Source organism: Dama dama, chromosome 5 (genome assembly GCF_033118175.1).
Source record: "Dama dama isolate Ldn47 chromosome 5, ASM3311817v1, whole genome shotgun sequence".
NCBI classification, from domain to species: Eukaryota; Metazoa; Chordata; class Mammalia; order Artiodactyla; family Cervidae; genus Dama; species Dama dama.
In genome coordinates, this window is record NC_083685.1 from 15377410 (window position 1) to 15398235 (window position 20826).

Below are 20826 nucleotides of genomic sequence, written 5' to 3' on the forward strand. Positions count from 1 at the left end.
CCAGAAGAACTGTGTACAGACTAGTGAGAAACTGTGAAGTTTGGGGGTGTTTGTTACTCAGAAAAGCTTACTGATCCACTCCTCTACTCAGAGCAACTCAGCCCCGAATATGATCTGGCTTATTATCTGATAGCCACTTCTGGTCCTGTGTAGAAGTGAGAGCTGACCATTTCTTCCTTGGTTTAAAGAAGGGTTGAAGAGCCATCCTTAGATCTCTAATCCTTTGCAAGCACTTACCATTTGACACACAAGTTCCAGTCAACCCACCAGCTGCATAATCAATGGTGACAGATGATAACACAGCTTCTACCCATCACCCAGGTCTTACAAATGGACTCAAAGAGGGTTTGTATGGATCACAAGGGAATAGATCAAAGACACACCAGCTCTTCCCTGAGCCCACAGCTCCCACCATAGCACTTACCAAGATGCAAGGCTTGTGTACTTGGGATCTTATTGCCTGTGTTGCGATTAAGAATGAGAAGATTCCTAATGGACCCTTGGCACAAGAACACTGATGCTGTGGCTCATCCTAAGTGATAGGAGAGCAAAGGCCCCAGCTTAAAAACACATCAAAAAGTTGTTCCACAACTGAATCTACAGTTATTTTTCCCCATGCCTACATCACTGCGGGAGGTTAGAGACAGCAAGTCCAAAAAAGTTCCCAACATCTGATATGCTCCTACTGTCACTTCTCTGTTAACCACCCCTTTTGTACAGCTATCAACCATGGATCCTGAATATTTAAAAGAACAATGGTGGAGCCCTACAAATGTGCGCCGCTGTTTTAATGAAAGCCGGAATAAGTCATCAGAATGTTAGTCCAGGTTCAACAAACTAGGGTCTGTAGGTCAAACCCAGCCCATCGCCTGGTTGTGTTAACAAAGCTTTATTGGCACACAGCCACAGACATCCACTTATAGATTGTCTGAGGTTGCTTTCACACTACAGTAGCAGAGATGAGCTATTGCTGCAGAAACCTTACGGCCTGCAAGGCCGAAAACACTATTGGGCCCTTTACAGGAAAAGTTTGCTGACACCCGAGCTAGTCTAATCCATTCAATTACATTTGGAGAAAGTGAGTCTCAAAGACGCTTTTTCACAAATGTGGAGCACAAGGGGATTCAATACCAGCTTTTCTGACTTCCCATGTGGAGCTCTCTCCACAGAACTTCTCAACCAGAGTTGCAGCATGAATAGCATTTTCTGGAATCTCAAAGCTTCAAACCATAGATGTGATTGGTAAAGCCAGACCCTCTATTCACCAGAATGTTGAATTTACCAGAACCCCCGCTGCTCAATGCTGCCGGAAGCAGAGCTTTGGGAATGAATATGACAGTGGGGAACCCAGGCGGGACTGACCTGGTGATGATGGCCAGGTGTGGCGGGCTCATGCAGGCGCCCATGAACAGTACCACGTTCTCATGCCGCGTCTGCCTGTAGGCCATCACCTCCCGCTTGAAGGCCTTGAGCTGCTCCTCGTTGTCCCTCTCGATGTCGATCAGCCTGATGGCCACCTCGCCATGCCAGCGGCCGTGGTACACCTGCCCGAAGCGGCCCTTCCCAATGAGCTCGCCGATTTCCAGCTGCTCGAAGGGAATGTCCCACTCCTGGAGGAAGATGCTGGTCTGGCTGGCCTTGCGAGGGAAGCTCCGGGCCGAGAGGAGGGACAGGTTCATCTCCTCAAAGTCATCCTCCGACTCCTCGGCCTCATCGTGGCCCTCCTCATTCTACGGCCAGAGAGGGAGAGGGGTCAGTTCCCATCAGCATCCCGCCTGCCCACCAGGTCCCCACTGTGTGTTTTTGGCCAGTGCACACATGTCTTTCTATTTGCCCAAGTACCTCCTGTCTATCACTGTGCTGAAGTGAAGGAGCTGAAAGGGAGATCATGAAACTGAAGCTCAGAGAGAAGAAATGCTGGGGGGCAGGGACCACCTATCCTGGTTTTCCAGGACTTTGCCCACTTGGGAGCTGATAGTCTCACACTTGGGAAACCGGCAGACAGGGATGGTTGGTCCCTGTGGGAAGTGCCTAGCTCTGGTCATGCCGCCAGGCAGAGCAAGGGTTAGGATTCAGGTCTCTCGACTCCTAATATTTGATGCCCTCCTACTAGACCATGATGTTCTGACTTGTCTGGTTATTTACGTGGGAGTAAGAAAGACAACAGGCTGAAATACGGACACCCTATACACCTGCATATAACATGTGACAATCCTTAACAGAGAGGGCCTTCGTTCCCTTGGAGGAATTTGAATTGATGAGGCAGAAACCAGGAGATGTCAGAGGTACTCGGTATAGGCCGGAGGCCTGGGGTTCCTGTTCAGTTGGGAAGGCAGGAGATAGAAGAGTGAGAGGTTGACAGAATGGGCTTAACAGTCAGACCAGATGAGCTGGAATCTGGCCACTGTGTGACCTTGGGCAAGGAGCTTCACTTCTCTGGGCCTTCCTTGACTTAGTGGGGCTAATGACATCTGCCCCTGTGGGTGGTGTGAGGTTTTCCATGAGGCAAAGATCTCTTGAGTTCTTTGCACAGACCTGACTGCCTGTACAAAACAGCTGCCAGGATGGCTGAAAAAAAATAGACTCATGGGCCCCAGCCAGATTTTCTGAATCAGAAAATCCGCAGGCCAGAGCCAGGACTCTGCATTTTCACTGCACGCCCACATGACTCAGGCACACTTAGATGTGACCACTGCAACAGTTGGAAACTCCAGGCCTAGGGATCCGCCTTCCCAGTGTGGTGTCCGGGGACACCTGAGGCCTGGTGCCTTGGCTTCTTCAGCTGGAATGTGCAAGTAGCAGCGGCCTGAGCCCAGTGGGGGTGGGGGGGAGGTGGTGGTGATTTTCATGGGCTTGGAGCCTGACAAGACGGCCGGAGAAGGAGGCCCCTTGGCCAGGTGCAGTCTCTCTAAACCCCAAACCTGAGCAAGCTACTCCCAAAGGCATGTTCAGGAGAAATGACATGGGAAATACGGCTTCGTTCAGGGTCACTTTCCAGCTACTGTGATCATTCCAGAAAAGGACACGATTTGCTCTGGGGACCCTGACTCTATTCCCCTCAGTTCAGGACCTACCAGCAGGGTTGAGGAGTCAGGGCTCTGGTTCTCACCCCAAAGACTTCGTTTATTCCTCTAGGGGTTCTGGCAGGTGGGAAGAGGCCCCAGAACATTCTTAACACCACACTAAGCCCGAGACCCTGAGGCCCTCGTCCCCTCCTCTCACATATTCTTCAGAAAGTAGTGGGGCACATCCCCCTTGGTACTCACTGGCTCTGAGCTGAATTTTCAACTAAGAATGCAGATCACCTGCCAACTTCTGCACAACTACCTTTTCCGTGATGCACGCCATGTTAACGGCCCATTAGGCTTGGCACCAGGAGGGGCCCCTTGCTTGTTAGTTGTCCATCAAGCAGGGCACTGTACCCCCAGTCCACCCCAAGCCCTCTGTGTCATCAAAGACATCAATCGCCTTTGCCAAGTGGGCAGGCCCCGGAAAAAGTTGCTTCATTTGCTTCATTGCTCTCTGGTTCTCACCTCCGAGGTTGGCTCCACTTCAATTTGAAGTAATGGATTTCCTTCCAAGCTTTAAAGAAAGAAAAATAAACGTGACCCTAGGGTGAAATGATGGGTGCATGCATTGACTTGATCCATGTATGAAACGTCTTAAAATGTGAAGCTCTCCATTAAGCCTTTTTCTCCAATTTCCCTTCACTGCTTGTGTCTAAAATAATCCATAACCTTGCCACCAAGGAGAGGTGCACAAGGACATTGTTTTAAATGGACTTTCTGGTCTGCTCAGGGCTCATTTTTCTTTGTTGGTTTCCCCTAATCTAGCAATTTCTGTATAAATTGGCCTTATAAATTCCTTATAAAATGCCATGGATGGCAGAATCCCCAGAGCTCTAGGTGTTCCTTAGGAAAGAATTAATCAGATCTCTACAGTTCTGAATCTTTTGGAAGGATTCTTTGGAAGGATTCATTCATTCATTCATTCACCCATTTGATTAGAATTAAGAGTCAGAAAGAGTGCCAGACCCTTAGAGGGATACAGCATTGAAACTGACATGGCTTCCTGACCTTAAGGAATATTTATATTACTAGTGCAGAAAGGCTATGAGTAACAAAGGTCAAAAGTTAGGTATGAACTGAATAAATGGGTGGTGATGGAAATGCCCAAGAGAGAGGATTACTGGATGAATTTGAAAGTTCGCAGTGTTTTGAGTTGGACCTTGCCAATCACGTTCCGTGGAGATGGGTGGGTGAGAACGAGGAAGAGGAGACAGATTGCATTGGACTGGAAGACACAGATGTATGTGTGAGTGTGTGCACGCACACGTGTGTGTATCCCATGCATTCTTGAGCTCTTGAGCCGCATTTGTGTTCTGAGCACAGGAACAAGCCGGGTATAGGAGCTGGGGGCACACACACCGCGAGTGCTGAGTGTCCACTGAGGGCCGTGTGGGTGTCATGGGATGCACTCTGTGCAGGGGTTGTTCTGTGTGCGTGTGAGTTGGGTGCACATGCAGGGGATTTGTGGGCCTGCTGGAGCACACGATACGTGAGGGAAATGCAAGGCACAGTGTGTGTTAAAGAATTTGGTGGGGGAAGTGGGTTTTTAAGGTAGAGGATGTTTCCGGAGTGAACTGAAACTGGTGGGAGAAAAGGATCACAATGGCCACCATGGCCCCTTCCTATTTCCCCAGTGGAAGCTTAGCAGATTCCCCCAACCTATCTCCTTATTTGATGGGGGCTCCCCTATCCTGACTCTCAGACCTCACCAGGAAGCTGCCAACCCTGCAGACAGAGTCAATCCACTTGCTGGAGAGACTCCTGGTGAGAGGGAGGCTGAAAGATTGTAAGAGCTCAAAGAAGAAGAAAGAAGTAGCATCTGCCACCCTATTAACCAATAATTTATAGTACAGCTTTGAAAGGCAGAAACTGCACGCTGGAAATCTGATGCCCCGGGGGAGGTGGAACAATGCAGCTGGAGTCCCTCCTCACGCCCAACAGAACGGGCTGCCCTCCTCGGCTTGCATTAAGGCATGATTACAGCAGCCGGGGCTATTAAATGATTTCCCTGCTGCAAAGAGTCAGTTCCCATCACTCCACACACATTTAAGCAGATCGTGGGCACTTATTGACTCCGTTTTTCACTAGCACTCCCTGACTCTCAGTTAATAACCTGGAGTTCATCTTGCACAAATTGTGGAACTGGTTTATGTGTTGCAGAGAAACGATCTGGAGCTAGATGTCAGCACAACATCCTCCGGCAAACTGCTGCTCCTTTGATCTCAGAGATGTACCATTTGGGTCTTTAACAAAGTCGGTAACATGGGTCAGAAAGGATGGAGCAGCTGGGGGAGCCGGAAGAAAAACCAGATAGGCAAAAAAGTGAGTTTGGAAAGATGTCAAACCAAAGTTGGGTCCTTAGCATGCCCTAGACTTGGGTCACAACCAAAGAAGTTATGGAAAGTGATTTCACTTTGGCTGCATGAGCAATAGCCCCCTAGAAAGAGGGCTTGTATTCTAAGGATGCTAAAGACATCACACACAAAGATGTTCATTGCAGAACTGTTTATAACAGTGAAATATGGGAAGATGTAAAATCCAGCAGTAGAGAAACGGTTAAGGAAATCATTCCAAATCAATGTGGTATTTTAAAATCAATGCGTATGAAGAGTCTGGAATAGTATGAAAAACATGATGTTATAGCATTAAGGGATGAACAGAGCAGGATGGAAATCGCACACAGTTTAGATCCCAAGTATGTAAAATATGAATACAGCATACTTCTAAGAGTGGTGCAATTATAAATTATTCTTTTTCTTTTTTTATAGAATAGTTTAAATTTCACAAAATAAGCTCATTTTATTTTTGTAATGTTAGAAACCAGGGATCGGCAAACTTGCTGGGCCAGATAGTAAATATTTGAGGGTCTGATGGCCACACAGCGGTCACTGTTGGAACGACTCATCTCTGCTGCTGTAGTCCAAATGCTGCCATAGACAGCATGTTGTGAATGAATGGGCATGGCAGTGTTCCAGTAAAATTTATTTACAAAAACATGGGTCTGTCCCATTCGCTGTAAGTTACTGATCTCTAGTATAAACCTAAATTTTCCTTTTTAAGCAGGGGATAATGATGTAGAATAACTGCCCTTCCATTAAGGTTTAGCTATTGCCTGGGAGAAGTTGTCTTTCTGATCACAGGAGGGTCTGTGGGTCTGAAGGAAATGGTCCGGCCCCTGAAGTCACACCTGATTGGCGAGACCAGAGACACACGGCAGAAGTGACTCACAGGGACTGGCACTGTCCCTCTCGGCCTGGGCTGTCTCATTCTCCCTCTCTTTGCCCAAGTTATTCGCTTGTCTCTGAGGCCCCCTCACGCTTCCCCCCACCCTGCCACCCACCCCATCAATTCCAGGAAGAGGAAGAAAGAAGACAGGGATCCTGAGCAAACTGAAAGGCCAGGGCAGGGGGAAAGGTCTCTACCCCACTTACATTGGATTCGAGGTCACTGGATGCAGGATGACCTGGGGCGCCCGCGTCGGCGTCTCCGGCACCGGCACCACATCTGAGAGCCAAAGATTGGACAGTCAGAAACCAGACGAGGGGTCCACAAGCTCCCCCAAAAGCCTGATTCCTGGAAGATGCCTGTGGCTGGAAACTTCTCACCAGATCAGGAGTCCCTGGCTGCCCAATTCCCTCTCTCCTTTCCCTGGCCACTTGAATTTACCTGCTGAGATGCATGAGTAGTCAAGATGACATCCTGAACAAAACTCCCCATTGGCACCTATGGGGCTGCCGGAGCCCCCAAGCCTCTGGCCCGAAGCACCCACTGAAGCATCATCTCTGGGTTCTCCTCACTCCTGAGTCCCCTTTGGGATGATGAGGCCTCTTGGTTTCATGTCTCCCATGCCCGATCCCAGCCCCTTTGACCATCTCTCCCCCACCATGGGGTTCTGGACCCCTCCCCACCCTTGCCCATCCTTGCACTGCAGACCACCCACTCAGGCCTTTCCATTTGTGCTTTGGGACCTCATTGGTGCCACTGAGTCCTTGGACTCCCCACCCTTTTTACCCCTGCCTCCACATCCAGTAGCTAGCCTGTGGTCTGGAGGGTTCCACCTGATCCTCTTTGGGCTCATCCACCCCGGCAACATTCGCCTCTGTCCCCTCACAGCAGCTGCCACGCCTCGGCGGGCTCGCTTGGAAGAAACTGAGCTCACAGGAAACTCACCTGGGAAGATGAACTGTTGCCTGTATTTGTAGTAGTGGGACGCTTGCAAAAGAAAGAAAATACCACAGTGAGTGCCGCCCCGGAGCTGGCCCTTCAGGTAACAAATGGGGCTTCTGTAGCCACCCTGTGGTCCTCTGCCCACCCCTGACAGTTTCCAGACTTCTGCAGACACCCCAAATTCTAAGGAACTGAGAACATGTGCAAAGAATCCAGAAACATTCAAGCCATCCCTCCCATTGAAACTCCCTGAAGACAGAGCACCCCACCTCGGAGAGCCATCCTGAGCACAATCTCATCTTTGTTAAACGCATAAAGACACACACGTAGAGAGAAGTCTCTAAACCCATAATCTAACACATTAATTTTCTCTCTTCTGGCACAGTGGTTATAGTGGCTTAAGAAAATCCTTTATGATCACAATAACGTATCACCTCACAGTTAGGATTCCTATTACCAAAAAAGACAAGAAATAACAAATATTGGTAAAGACGTAAAGAAAAGGAAACCCTTGTGCACCCCTAGTGGGAATGTAAATTGGTGCAGCCACTGTGGAAAACATTAGGCAGCTCCTAAAAAAGTAAAAATTAGAACTACCAGATGATCCAGCAATTGCACTTCTGGGTATATATCTGAAGGAAAAGAAATCAGCATCCAAAGGTGTGGAAATAACCTAAGTGCCCATCGATAGGCAAATGGATAAAGAAAATACGTGTATAAATACATACACACACACACACATACATACACAATTGAATACTATTCAGCCATGATAAAGAATGAAATCTTGCCATTGCTGTTCGCGACAAAAGGGATGGACCTAGAGGGTACCATGCTAAGTAAAATAAGTCAGATGGAGAAAGATAAACAGTACAATCTCACTTATACGCAGAATCTAAAAAAAATCAAACTCACAGAAACAGAGATCGGATTTGGGACTGCCAGAAGCTGGGGATAGGGCCAGGAGCACTGGATGAAGGTGGTCTATGTGTCTCCTCTATGTGTCTCCATGTTTTTCTAATTTTCTGTACTGAGCATTGTATTGGTTTTCTTATTGCTGCTGTAACAAATTATCATAAATTGGATGGCTTAACACAAATTTATCCTCTTAGAGTTCTGAAGGTCAGAAGCCTGAAAACAGTCATGGGCGGCTTGTTCTCTCTGGAGGCTCCAGAGAAGAACTTTCTCCTTGCCTTTTCCAGCTGGAGAATCTACCTCCATTTCTTGGCTCACACCTCCATCACCCCAGTCGCTGCTTCCATCCTGACGTCGCCTTCTACTGTCTTTGATTGCCTTGTCTCCCTCTTATAAAAGATCCTCATGACTGCGCTTAGAATCCACCCAGACAATCCAGGGTTATCTTTGCACTTCAAGATCCTTAATTCAGTAACAGCTGCAAAGTTCCTTTAGCTGTGTAAAGTAACGAATTCACAGGACCCAGGATCAGACCATTATTCTGCCTAGCAAAGGCACAAATTAATTTCCGTATTTAAGGAAAGATAATGTAAAAGAAAATTCCTCAGATTCACTGCCGATTTTCTTACAATTCATTTTACTTTCCGTCTGTTCACTGGAGGCCAGTTGTTCCAGACATCCCCATGGTTTCCAGTGTTACCACTGCTCCAGTGGGGTGGAGAACCTGGATCAGGGGGGTAAGAGGGATGTCAGGGGCAGGGGACAGGTCACAGAAAGTTTTATATCCTCAAGTAAAGGCAGTGAGCAGGGATGGGATCAGATATGAGTCTGAGCTGGTGAATACACTTCCAGAAACAGTTTTATCCATTCAGGGACAAGCTGGCTCACCAAGAATTAGTACAGTGGCTCCAAACCTGGAGTCCAGAAGCTGATCCTGTAGGGCTGAATCCGTGTTCCTCCTTTGATTGCCTGTGAACGTTTGGGCATCTCTCTCCAAGTCTCAGTTTCCAGATATGTGAAATGGGGACCAATAATAATCTCTCCTACATAGGGCTGAGCTCATCATTACATGAGATAAGAGTTCAGGGATGAGGCAGAACCAAGGTTAACAGCGATGCATAAGCTGGTATCTTTCTAAGTTCTCTTAACTAACGGACAAGAATGCTTTATAATTCATAGACAGAGAGTTTCAAAGAACTCAGTCATGAGCTGATCCTGAGGGTGGAACTGGTTTATAAACCTCACCCCCATCCCAGAATGGACAGCAAGTTCTGGTATTCAGGATCCAAGCACCTGGCTTGGTGCCTTGCACCCAGTGAGTGAACTGCTCATGTTTGTTGAATTACTCAAGTCTCTTTTAGAACAGCAATCCCCCAAATATCGAATCTAGCTGGAATCCAAATGGATGCATTTTTTGATTCTGGAAAACAAAGTACCTAGTTTGGGCAGCAACTCGTTCAAGGTTACAGAACACAGCTTTAAAAGAAATCTGACCTCCATGATGTCAGGGACCCTTCTTCCATTAGATAACTTAGGTTTTTTTTTCATTGCATTTGGACATTTTATTAGTCAACAGGAGCTAAAATTAAAAAAGAAAAATTTCATGGGATTCTCAAGAGACTTAGCTGATCTCTTCCCTCCCCAACTGGAACTGGGGATTCAGTGTCTGCAGAAAAGGTTAGCTGGCAGTTAAACATTCTTTTAAGGAGGTGGGGCTGGTGATGGAGAATGGGTGTCACTCTGAGAAGCGACAGGTGTCCAGCAATGGGACACCTGGCAAATGCCTCCACACACAGCCTCTGACTCCTGCTAGGACCTCCATGGCCTGAGGACAGCTTGTTCCTGATGACTGAAAGGGAGAGAGTCTTGGCCAGAGGAGGAGGGAAAGGGTGCTGTGAGCCCCGCCTGTTCTTGCTGATGACGGACACCAGAAAGAAGTGGGTCAGAGGGGCAGCTGATGACTCTGAGTGGCTCCTGGCTGTCTGGTATCAAAGAGGGTTCAGAAACTGAGAGGTTGCAGGTGACCAGAGGTCAAAGAGACAAACAGGCTACTTTGAAGGCTCTTCCACTCTCAAGCCCCCATTCCTTCCCTATGGACTCCTCAGAAAGCAGCCTCAGTGGCCATCTGAAAGAAAGGATCTAGAAGGAAGGTGGAAAGATCAAATCATCCCCTGCCCAAACCATGCATCCCTGCAAGGCCCCACCAGGCCTCAGCCCTGCAGCTCTGATCCTTGCCTGGTGCCTTGGTTATGGGCACTCCGAGCCATCAGTCACATGTTTCCAGCCCTTTCTGGTGAAAGGGGCTTTGCATGTGCTCCCCTCTGTCTGCCTGAACAACTCCCCTCCTGCCTTCAGCTGCTTCTGATATTTCAGCCTAAACTTGTTCTCTTCTTGACTTGCTTGTAGCACTGTTCTCTCCTCACAGCACTTACCACAATTTATAATCCTATTTTCGTGTGTCTGTTTGCTAGGCTAACACCTGTCTCTTCCACTAAGCTATAAACTCAATGAGGGCAGAGACTGTGACAGGCAGAATAAGGCCCTTCTCCCCCAACTCCATTCCCAAGACGTCCACATCCTAGTTCCAGGAACCCGGGAATATGTTACCTTACATGACCAAGGGGACTTTGCATATGTTTAAGTTGAGGATCCTGAGATGAGGGGATTATCCTGGATTCTCTGGGTGAAACTTGAGTATAATCACAAGGGTCTTTATGAGAGGGAGGCAAGAGGATCCAAGTCAGAGGATCAGAGGAGGAGATGTGATAACGGAAGCAGAGGTTGGACAGATGTAGGGCCATGAGCAAAGGCACGCAGGCAGCCCTTGAGAAGCTGGGAAAAGGCAAGGGAATGGATTCTTTCCTAGAACCTCCTAAAGGAAACAGCTCTGCAGACACCTTGATATTGAGCCCAGTGAAACTGATGTTGGACTTCTGACTCCTTAACTATAGAGTTATAAACTTCTGCTCCTTTGAGCCACTAAGCTCATGGCAATTTGTTACAGCGGCAACAGTCAACTCATACAGGGCACATCTGATGTGGCCCTTGCTCCTTACCCAGTGCCTCGAACAGTACTTGGTATATAGGGGATGCTCAGAAAACATCCATTAAAGAAATGAATGGATGGAATGCAGAGCCAGAGACAGTTTACAGAAAAGGAACATGCAGTTCTGGGAGTCTCAAGTCACTTGTTCACTCATTTATTCACTCAACAAACATTTAATTAGTGCCTTCAGCAGTCGACACTGGGCTGGGCTTTGGCAGTAGAGGGGTAGGTGAAGCAGACAGGCTTCCTAGCATCATGGAGCTGACTTTCGATGGAGGAGATACTAAACATGGCACCAGGTTACTCCAAAGGAAGAAGGCGTGTGAACACTTCAGTCTGAGGAACCCATACAAACAGTCCCTTACAAAGCCCCTTCATGTACCTTCCCACAGCAAATGTCATACAAACTGGCAGTTCAGACCCATTTTACAGAAGAGAAACTGAGGCCTAAACAGAGTCAGTGCCATATTCAAGGCCACAGAGGTGGAAGAGGGCAAATCTGGGATCCAAACGAAGCCCTTCACCCTTCACTGTGCCATGTCCAACATGGCACCAGGATTCTGAAGGGAGTGGCAAAGAACAAGGGGGTCCAGCCAACCAGCAGAGCACAATCCCAGATTCTGTGAAGGGTGTCCTTCACGTGCCCTGAGGTTAACAGTTGAGCCAAATGCCTGTTAACCACACGGCCTCTTTTCGAAAAGAATGTTCTAGAGTAACCAGTGCCAGGGGCGTTGTTATGCCTAGGTATTAGCTTGAATTGTCTTCAGAAAACTCAACATCTGCAGGAAACCAGAGCCAAAGCTCCTTTTCCATCAACAGAGACTCACAGTCTGGAGTGTGTAACAGGTGACCAGGGCCTTGTGTAAACAGAATAGATGCCTGTCACCCTGGAGGAATTTTGCCAAAACTGCCTAAGGCAGGCAGAGGCGGGGTTGGGGGGGGGGGAGGTCTGGCTGTCCTTCTAGAGGGTCCTATTTTGTTTTCTATGTCAACACTGCATTTTATTGTTATTATTCAATTATAAAATGGATGCATGTTTCTTGCTATTATATACACTACAGAAGTGCATAAAATAAAATTCCTCTTAGAACACCTGCCATAAAGTCCTGCAGACATTTGTCTGCATATACAAATACATACACACACACACATGTATAAATATGCACATACAAATACATTAAATCATTTTACAACAAATAGGATGTTATTATACCAGTGCTTTTGCAAATCACTTATTTTCCACTTAAAAGATATTACGGATTTCTTCCCACGTCCGGGATATTTACAAAGAGCTACTCCATCCTTTCCAAGGGCGGCTGAGTGTTTGGTTACACAGATATATTACAATGTATTCAAACACTCCCCTCCTGATGGGCATTTGGGTTGAGTCCAGATTTTTCACTGCTGCCAAAAAAAATCGTTATAGATCCCTGTGCAAACACTTCTGTGTATAAATTCTTAGAAGTGATACTGCTGGCCCAGGGAATGTACATTTGAAACTCTGACAATGCCAAATTACCTCCCCTAAAAGTTTAATTTGATTCCTACTCCCAATTTCAGGGTATCTGGGGACCTCATCTTTATTTCCACAATTCTGGTTAGGGCATATTACTTAGCAGTGGTAGCCACACTAATTTGCTAATCCTGGGTTTAATCTAATAATGATGAAAGTAACTCACCTTTGGTGAGCTCTTGGATGAGACAGATGTTCTGCTAAGCTTTGCACATGTATGGTAATGTTGAGCCCTTTGGGGGTTCTACAAAGTAGGTACTATTATTATCCCCATTGTACAGATGCGGAAACAGGGGCACAGAGAGGTCAGTGGTTTGTTCAACAGCACATAGATATTAAGTGATGGAGCTGGGATTTGAGCAGCCTAGTAGGAACAAGCAGCCTAGTTCCAGAGCTCACACTCTTTTAACTGCTGTTCTAAAGTGCCTTCACCCAGAGGACCCATGAGTCCACTCCCCAAAGAGGTTCAGGGCACTGTTGGGACCTGCCATGGGGTAGGTGCAGACCCACTGGCAGGCTAGCATAGTAATTTGGTTAAGACCCCTTCCCGGGGCTCTGACTGAAGGGATGAAGGAAACAGGGATCACCCCTGGTGAGTCAGGGATCGTGTTTAAAGATGCCAGCAGAGTCTTCTAGAGATGAAAGAGTGCTGGTGCTTTGATGCATGGTTCCCCCTTAAGAGGTCCTTTGCCAGCTCCCTGTCTATAAACAAGCAGCAAATGGTTACAAGGGAAAATAGCCCTGAAGTGAATATCTTGGGTGAGGGGTGGAACAGCTCTAGGAAAGCATCCAGACTCTTCCCCTCCGAGATTGGGGGACGGGGGTCAAAGGGGTGGAGGGGATGTCAAAGGGCCTTTTTCGCATTCACCTTCCAGGGAAGTAGAAATGGCTGGGGGTGCTGATGGGAACCCTCAGTCTATGGAATTGCTGGGCACTGTTGCCTAGTTGACTTGGGGGCACTTACTGAGACGGATTTCAGCTGATGACTCCCGTTAGGGTCCTTTTTGGCTGCCAGGTGAGAAGCCCTTACACCACAGGTGTGAGGCTGCCTTGGGCTTGGACTTAGTCAAAAAAGTCCCCATGACGCAAGTATTTAAGATGCACTCTATCCCTTCGGACACAGCCCAGATCAAAGCAGTGTAGGCAGGTGACATGAGCAGCTTATGCTCAACGGGTGGATGTATCTGGGTGTCACCCAAATGTGGGCCTGGGTCTTCATTTGTTTCCCAGATATTTTCTCGTGGCTGGGTAGGCTTGGAGGTGTGACCTGTGGCTGAGGACCTGGGGTTTTTTCTTTCCCCGCTGTGGGAAGCTCTCTGGGTCAAGAGGAAACCACACCCCTAGACCAGCACTGTCCAGTGGAACTTCCTGCGATGGTGGGAAACGGTCTACACCTGTGCTGCCCAACATGGGGCCACTAGCCACAAGTGGCTCTCAAGCACTTGGAATGTGGCAAGCATGACCGAGGAATTAAAATTTTAATTATAATTAATTTTAATTCATTTAAACTTAAATAGGCATGTGTGACTAGTCTGTACCATATTGAACAACATAGAGCTAGACTTTGGTCCCAACTCGTCAAACCAGACCTCATCCCGCCAGCCTCCGTCTTGAAGTCAGCTATGGTGCTACAAATATGGCTGAGCTGGAAGTGTCCTGGCGATCGGAGAACAGGAGGTGGGCTGGGCTGAGCCCCGGAAGGGGTGGGAAGACACTTAGGTCTGTCTCGCCTGAGAGCTGAGAAAGATCCCTTTTGTAAGTCCAAGAAGCCAGAACACCACGTGAGGGCTTCTCCATTGTCTCAGCCCAGCACAGGGCATCAGGTCAGTGGCGGAGTGCCCTGGAGTTTGTGAGCTAGAAGACCCTTTGGGGTCCTCTTGTCCACCTGCATCCTTTCAGAGGTGTGAAAACTGAAGCCAGAGGTCACAGGACAGGGACATGAGAGAGCTGGCTATTGACTCCTGGACGCCAGCTCACTCTTTTGGAGCCCTGTCTTGATGTCTGCATAAGACTCAGAATGTAGCCATGCTCAGGTGTATGGGCCCTGAGATCCTTGGCACAGGATCCAGTTGCCAGTTTCAACTGATTTAGCTCTTTTTTTTTTTTTTTTGGCAGCACTTGGTCTGAGTTCTTCTTAGATCTTCAGTCTTCATTGGGGCATGTGGGATCTTCAGCTTTCAGCATGCAAACATTTAGTTGCAGCATGTGGGATCCAGTTCCCTGATCAGGGTTTGAACCCAGACTCCTTGCATTTGGAGTATGGAGTCTTACCCACCAGCCCACCAGGGAAGTCCCCTGATTTCACACTTAAGGCAACATCCAGCTCCAGAGAAGATGGCTCCCCCTGTGACTCAGACTTAGGTGGAGACCCTGAAATGCTGCTTTCCAAAAGACAGAGTCTCTGAGAGTCCCCTTACCTTCTGAGCCTCGATTTTCTCATCTGTAAAATGGAACCAATCCTACTTACCTCGTGGCTACTCTAGAGATCACATAAGGGACTATGTAGCAGTTGCCCTGCATATGGTAAGACTTAATCCATATGCTTCCAACCCATCACCTTTCACGTGGACTGGCCCGGACACGGCTCTGGCATGGACCCGACACCTCACCCCGCGACCTCCCATGCGCGGAAGGTACCTGGCAGGTTGAAATTCTTCTGCTGCCTTGTGCACTGAGGAGAAGGGTGTAGGGGAGAAGGCGGCGTGGCGCTGGGCGGGAGCGGGGGTGCTGGCGAGGAGGGCGTGGAGGACGTCGTGGATGAGGGGTTGCTGCTGGAGTCCGGCTGGTAAGGAACAGGGATGTGGTCCTGAAGAAAGAAAAGAGAGCGGGGTGGGGGCAGGGGCAGGCAGAGAGGCGGAGACACTGCAGCAGCGAGGCTGAGCTGCCTGGGAAGACCACCCCCTCAGCATCCTCAGTGCCTCCTCCGTTTTCCTCAACCACCAGACACACCCCCCTCAAAGTCCCACCTGCCTCCCCCACCCCCACCGGGTTGCATCCAGCTGTGGAAGGCACAGTCTCTCGAGTCAAATTCCTGCCCACTGCCTGGAGCCTGGGCTGAAAGGTTACCACGTAATGAAAGCCAGGCAGGTGACAGCCACACTCCTTGGGCCTCTTTGATTTTGGAAAGTCCCATGCCGAGGTGCCCAGAGAGCTCTTCCCGTCCTAATGCCTCTCCTCCCGAGTGTTTTATTAAAGAATCAACAGCCTGACAGCTCAAGCGAGAGTGAGAGAGCCGGCCTGCAGCATCTTCCCTCGCCTCTCGGCTGGAACCAGCATGGCCTCCTCTGGCCCTTGAAGCTGTTCTAAAGCCAAGATGAAGACAGAATCCGTGTGCACATCCTCAGAATGGCGCTGGTCAGGGTGGGGCCAGTAGCCATGCAGTGGGCTGAATACTGTCTCCCCTCCAAGACATGTCTACTCAGAACCTTAGTATGTGACCTAATTGTGATGGGACCATCCTGGATTCGGGGTGGGGTGGGGTGCACAAAATCCCATGTCAAGTGTCTTTACAAGAAACAGGAAAGGAAAGACACACAGAGGAAATGGTGCTGTGAAGACAGGGGTAGACAGCGGACTGATGCTTCTAGAAGCCAAGAAATGTCACGGACTGTCAGAGCCACCGAAGGTTAGGGGAGGGGCATGGAATGGATTCTCCCTTGGAGTTTCTCCCTAAGGAGCCAACCCTGCTTGACATCTTGATCTCAGGCTCCTGGACCCCAGACTGTGAGAGAGCAAATGGCTTTTGTCTCAGCTACCCAGTTTGCAGTAATTTGTTTCTGCAGCCCCAGGAAAGTAATACGAGTAGGATTCCAAGTGATGGAAAGGGAAACACAGCCACCTCTTTCCCACGCATCCTGAACAAAATGCCTAACTTCACCATTCCTCAGTCTTGCCCTCTGTAAAATGGGAATAAATATTAGCAAATCTCAGCATCCCAGGAAAGAGGTTCCTGCCTCTCAAAGTTGGCAGAGCTAAGCATTCTCAGGCGTACCTTAATCGGTTCACTCACAGCACATGGATAATTTGGTCCCTGAATCACTCAGAGCTACACCACTCAGCATGGCTCCAGGTACCCAAGGATGGTTTTGTGTGATCTGATTTTGTCAACAGGTGTGTTTACCTGCCAAACCCCAGAGTCAGTATAGCAAATACCAATGAGCATAGAAGGGTGGAGGGTGGGGGGTGGGGAACAGACATTCTTCATCTGGAGGCCCAATGGGTGCTCGACCGGGCTGTGCATACCCCCTTCCCAGAGGTCATTCCACTCCCACGAGGTCATACTGCCTCCACATCAGTGACTTCTCCACTGAGAGCTTCAGTTTCTCCTTGTCCTTCACATGGGTTGAGAACACCCACTTGTGTGGCTCTGTTGTGAAGTTTAAGGTGATGTATGTACCCAAATCCCTAGCATTGGGATAAGGCATTTTGTTATCAATAAACGGAAGCAATTATATTTGTGACAGCATTTATTTTTGCAATTAAGCTTTCAATTTGAGATAGCTGCAGATTCACATGCAGTTGTAAGAGTACTAGAGGGATCCCAGTCAAAGCTGTGCTTTTTCCCATAGTCATGTACGGATGTGAGAATTGGACCATAAAGAAAGCTGAGTGCCAAAGAATTGATGCTTTCGAATCATGGTGCTGGAGAAGACTCTTGAGTCCCTTGGACTACAAGGAGATCAAACCAGTCAATCCTAAAGGAAATCAACCCTGACTATTCATTGGAAGGACTGATGCTGAAGAATACTTTGGCCACCTGATGTGAAGAGCGGACTCATTGGAAAAGATTCTGATGCTGAGAAAGATTGAGGGCAGGAGGAGAAGGGGGCAACAGAGGATGAGATGGTTGGATGGCATCACAGACTCAATGGACATGTGTTTGAGCAAATTCTGGGAGGTAGTAAAGGACAGGGAAGCCTGGTGTGTTGCAGTCCATGGGGTCGCAAAGAGTTGGACATGACTTAGTGACTGAACAACAATGCATTCTTATTTTTTCCAATGATAACATCTTGCAAAACTAGGGTACAATAAAATCACAACCCAGACACTGAACTGATACAGTCAAGATATAGAACATTTCCACCACCAGAAGGATCCCTCATGTTGTCCTGTTCTAACTACACCCAATTCCTTCTCTCTCCTCACAACCCCTCCCTCCCATCTTTTACCCCCAGCACCACTAATCCAGTCTTCACTGCTATAACGGCATTGCAAGAATGTTCTATAAATTGAACCATACAGTATGTTTTGGCTTTTTGGATTGGCTTTTTTTTCACTCAGAATAGTTCTCTGGAGATTCATCCAAGTTACTGCATGCAACAAAGGATTGTTCCTTGTTATTGCTGAGTGATATTTCACGGTATGGATGTACCCAGTTTTTTGATCAACCATCCACTGAAGGACAGATAGGTTGTCACCCTCTGTGGCTCTTGTGGATCAAGGAACTACAAACCTGCCCTGGACAAGATCCTGTTAACGGGCAATGTCATGCTCTAGTTCATTCCAGCCACCTTCCACGCAAGACCACCTTGGAGGTAATTCTGATCTGATTTTAATAGTAATGTATCAGGAAGCCAGCCTTCTCACTCCACCCTCATTTACCTAATAGTAATTACATGTTCTTGGCAACAGACTCGTTAATGTAAGGAAAAATAAGGCAGTGACATGTGGGCTAAGGTTTATGTGGCTGGGCTGTGAAGCTATCACACAGTCAAAGAGGACACAGGAGGTTTTCAAAGGAAGTCAGCGACTGGTTGTGTCAGTAGAGGGATAGGGTAAATGGAAGTCAGGCATCTATCCATCCTAGCAAGACTCTCTTCTTTGAACTTCTACTCATAGATGGGCAAAGAAGTTTCCATAGATGCTCTGCAAAAAAAACATTATCCTTATTTAAAAAGCATAAAGGTTTGTGCTAGAAGCAGTGTCCCGCTAGGCATACAGATCATGCTCCAATGGCAGAGCATGTTTAAATGAAAACATTGGTTCATGATGCACACATTCAGGCTGGACCTGGGCTTGCATCACTTCCTGTTCTCTCATTCCTACCACGACTGCCATAGTCACATCGAGTGGCCCACAGTTCCCAACACAAACCAGGCTATTTCACATCTCCAAGGCTTGGGAGATATTATTATTTCTGCTTGGAATGGGCTTCCCTGGTGGCTCATATGGTAAAGAATCTGCCTGCGATGCAGGAGACCTGGGTTTAATCCCTGAGTTGGAAAGACCTCTTGGAGAAGGGAATGGGTACCCACTCCAGTATTCTTGCCTGGAGAATTCCATGGACAGAAGAGCCTGGCAGGCTACAGTCCATGAGGTCACAAAGAGTTGGACACGACTGAGTGACTAACACTATCCTCCCCGCCTTGTCCCAATTGGCCTGGAAGATGCCTACTCTTTCTTCAAAATGCAGCTCAGATTGCCCCTCCTCTGAGAAGCTCCCCTGACCTCCCACTCAACCAACCAGGTCAGCACATTCCTCCTCCTGGGACTGGCCCTGCCTGGTACTAGCTTGCTCGGATATTGGTCTTGGCTTCTGCTATTGCTTCAACACCCTCACTTCTCAGCTTGCTTATCTGTCTTCGTCCTCAGGGTAAGAAGTTCCCTATTCTCAGTGTGTGTGCTAGAGGAAGGAAAATAGAAATGAAGAGAGGGATGGACAAGGAGAGAGAGAAGGGAGGGAGAAAAGGTTTACGCCCTTCTTCTAGATTGTGCTTATTTATCTTGGAATCGGCAAAACAGCACAGAAACAAAAACATAAGAAGTGGCTAATAAATGTTATATGTATCAGTGAATGGAAAGGAAGGAGGGAGGGAAGGCGAGAAAAAGAGAGGGAGGCAAGGAAAAGTTGTCTTTATGGAAGAAACAGTTAAGGCAGCAATTCAGTCTCTTTCATATCTGAGGCTCAGGGCTGATGTGAATCAACAGAATCAGCAAAAGAGAAATGTGCACAGAGTGCCCACATTCCCCAGCAGAAGAGCTAAATGGGAGGGGAAATTCCTTCCTCGGGCCAGACCCAGATCGTCCCAATAGGAGGTTGTCTTCCGTAAGAGGGAAACTCAGACTCTCTCAGATCATGCAGGGAAGGGCGAATGGCGTAATTCCTCTTTCTGAGTGCATCTAAAATGTGGAAACATTCTTCAGAGACCATCCAGTCCCCAACTTCATGTTGTAGATGGGGACGCTGAGATTCAGACACAGGGGCGATGTGCTGGAATCATACAGAGGGTTAGTGGCCCAAGTCCCCATTTCCAGCCCAGAAGCAAAAACAGAAGGCTGAACCAAGTAATAAGAACTCACATCTGCAAGATAGTCATACCATTGGAACACAGATCGTGTCCATCTTGCATGCAGATAAGGCAGGTTTACTGGAGGCTGGTGTAGGCATCTTGCTGCCTTGTTTATACCCTCTGTAGGGACAACGGATATCATGGTTAAGGTAGAGGCCTTAACTAATTTCATTAAACAGGCCCTCTTAGACAGTACTAAAGCCATTCAAGCTTTGAACGAAGAACAGATTCAGATGAGGAAGGCAGTAATTCAAAATAGGATGGCATTAGACATACTCACAGCAGCCCAAGGAGGGACTTTTGGCGAATGGTGTGTACATCCCTGACCTGTCTGAAGATGTATCTGCTGCCTTAGAGGATATGCAAAATCAAGTGAAAGCCATGTCTAATGAATTGTTGTTATAGCAATCTTGATCATACTGCTTTGTGGACCCTGCTTCCTACAATGCCTTGTGAATTTTGTAACCCAGAGATTGATAGCATTCTCTCATGCGGGTGGCAGGAGGGCTAAGGTACAATATATTTCAATAAATGATGCTCGTTATGGAAACTAAGAGCATCAATAGGGGGGAATGAAGAAGGAATTCATAGGGCCTGGACTCCATCTCAGGCCTGTCTGTGCTGATCGTGCGCGGCCACCTCTCCAGTGGACTCTGAACTCTGTGCTTAGCGCCTGTGGGAATGACAATGGAAGGATAAGACCCCCCTCTGGGCAGGGGAATCTTGAAGAACAGACACTAATCACCCCTGCCTCTGGACACTATCTATCAGAATGTAAGCACAGGCTTATCAGTTATTAACTATTTAAAACGTAACTGCGGGCTTATT

At 47.9% G+C, this 20826-nt stretch overlaps 1 protein-coding gene across 1 annotated transcript in view; it reads right to left on the reverse strand.

Annotated features, from left to right (window-relative positions):
* KSR2 (kinase suppressor of ras 2) overlaps positions 1-20826 on the reverse strand; it is a 417713-nt gene that overhangs the window by 57465 nt on the left and 339422 nt on the right. Inside the window, exons 10-14 of the mRNA XM_061140846.1 lie at positions 15347-15515; positions 7239-7280; positions 6500-6572; positions 3534-3582; positions 1363-1730 (exon numbers count right to left, since the gene is read on the reverse strand). Coding sequence (XP_060996829.1) covers positions 1363-1730; positions 3534-3582; positions 6500-6572; positions 7239-7280; positions 15347-15515 — 701 coding nt within the window. The remainder of the gene's footprint in view (positions 1-1362; positions 1731-3533; positions 3583-6499; positions 6573-7238; positions 7281-15346; positions 15516-20826) is intronic.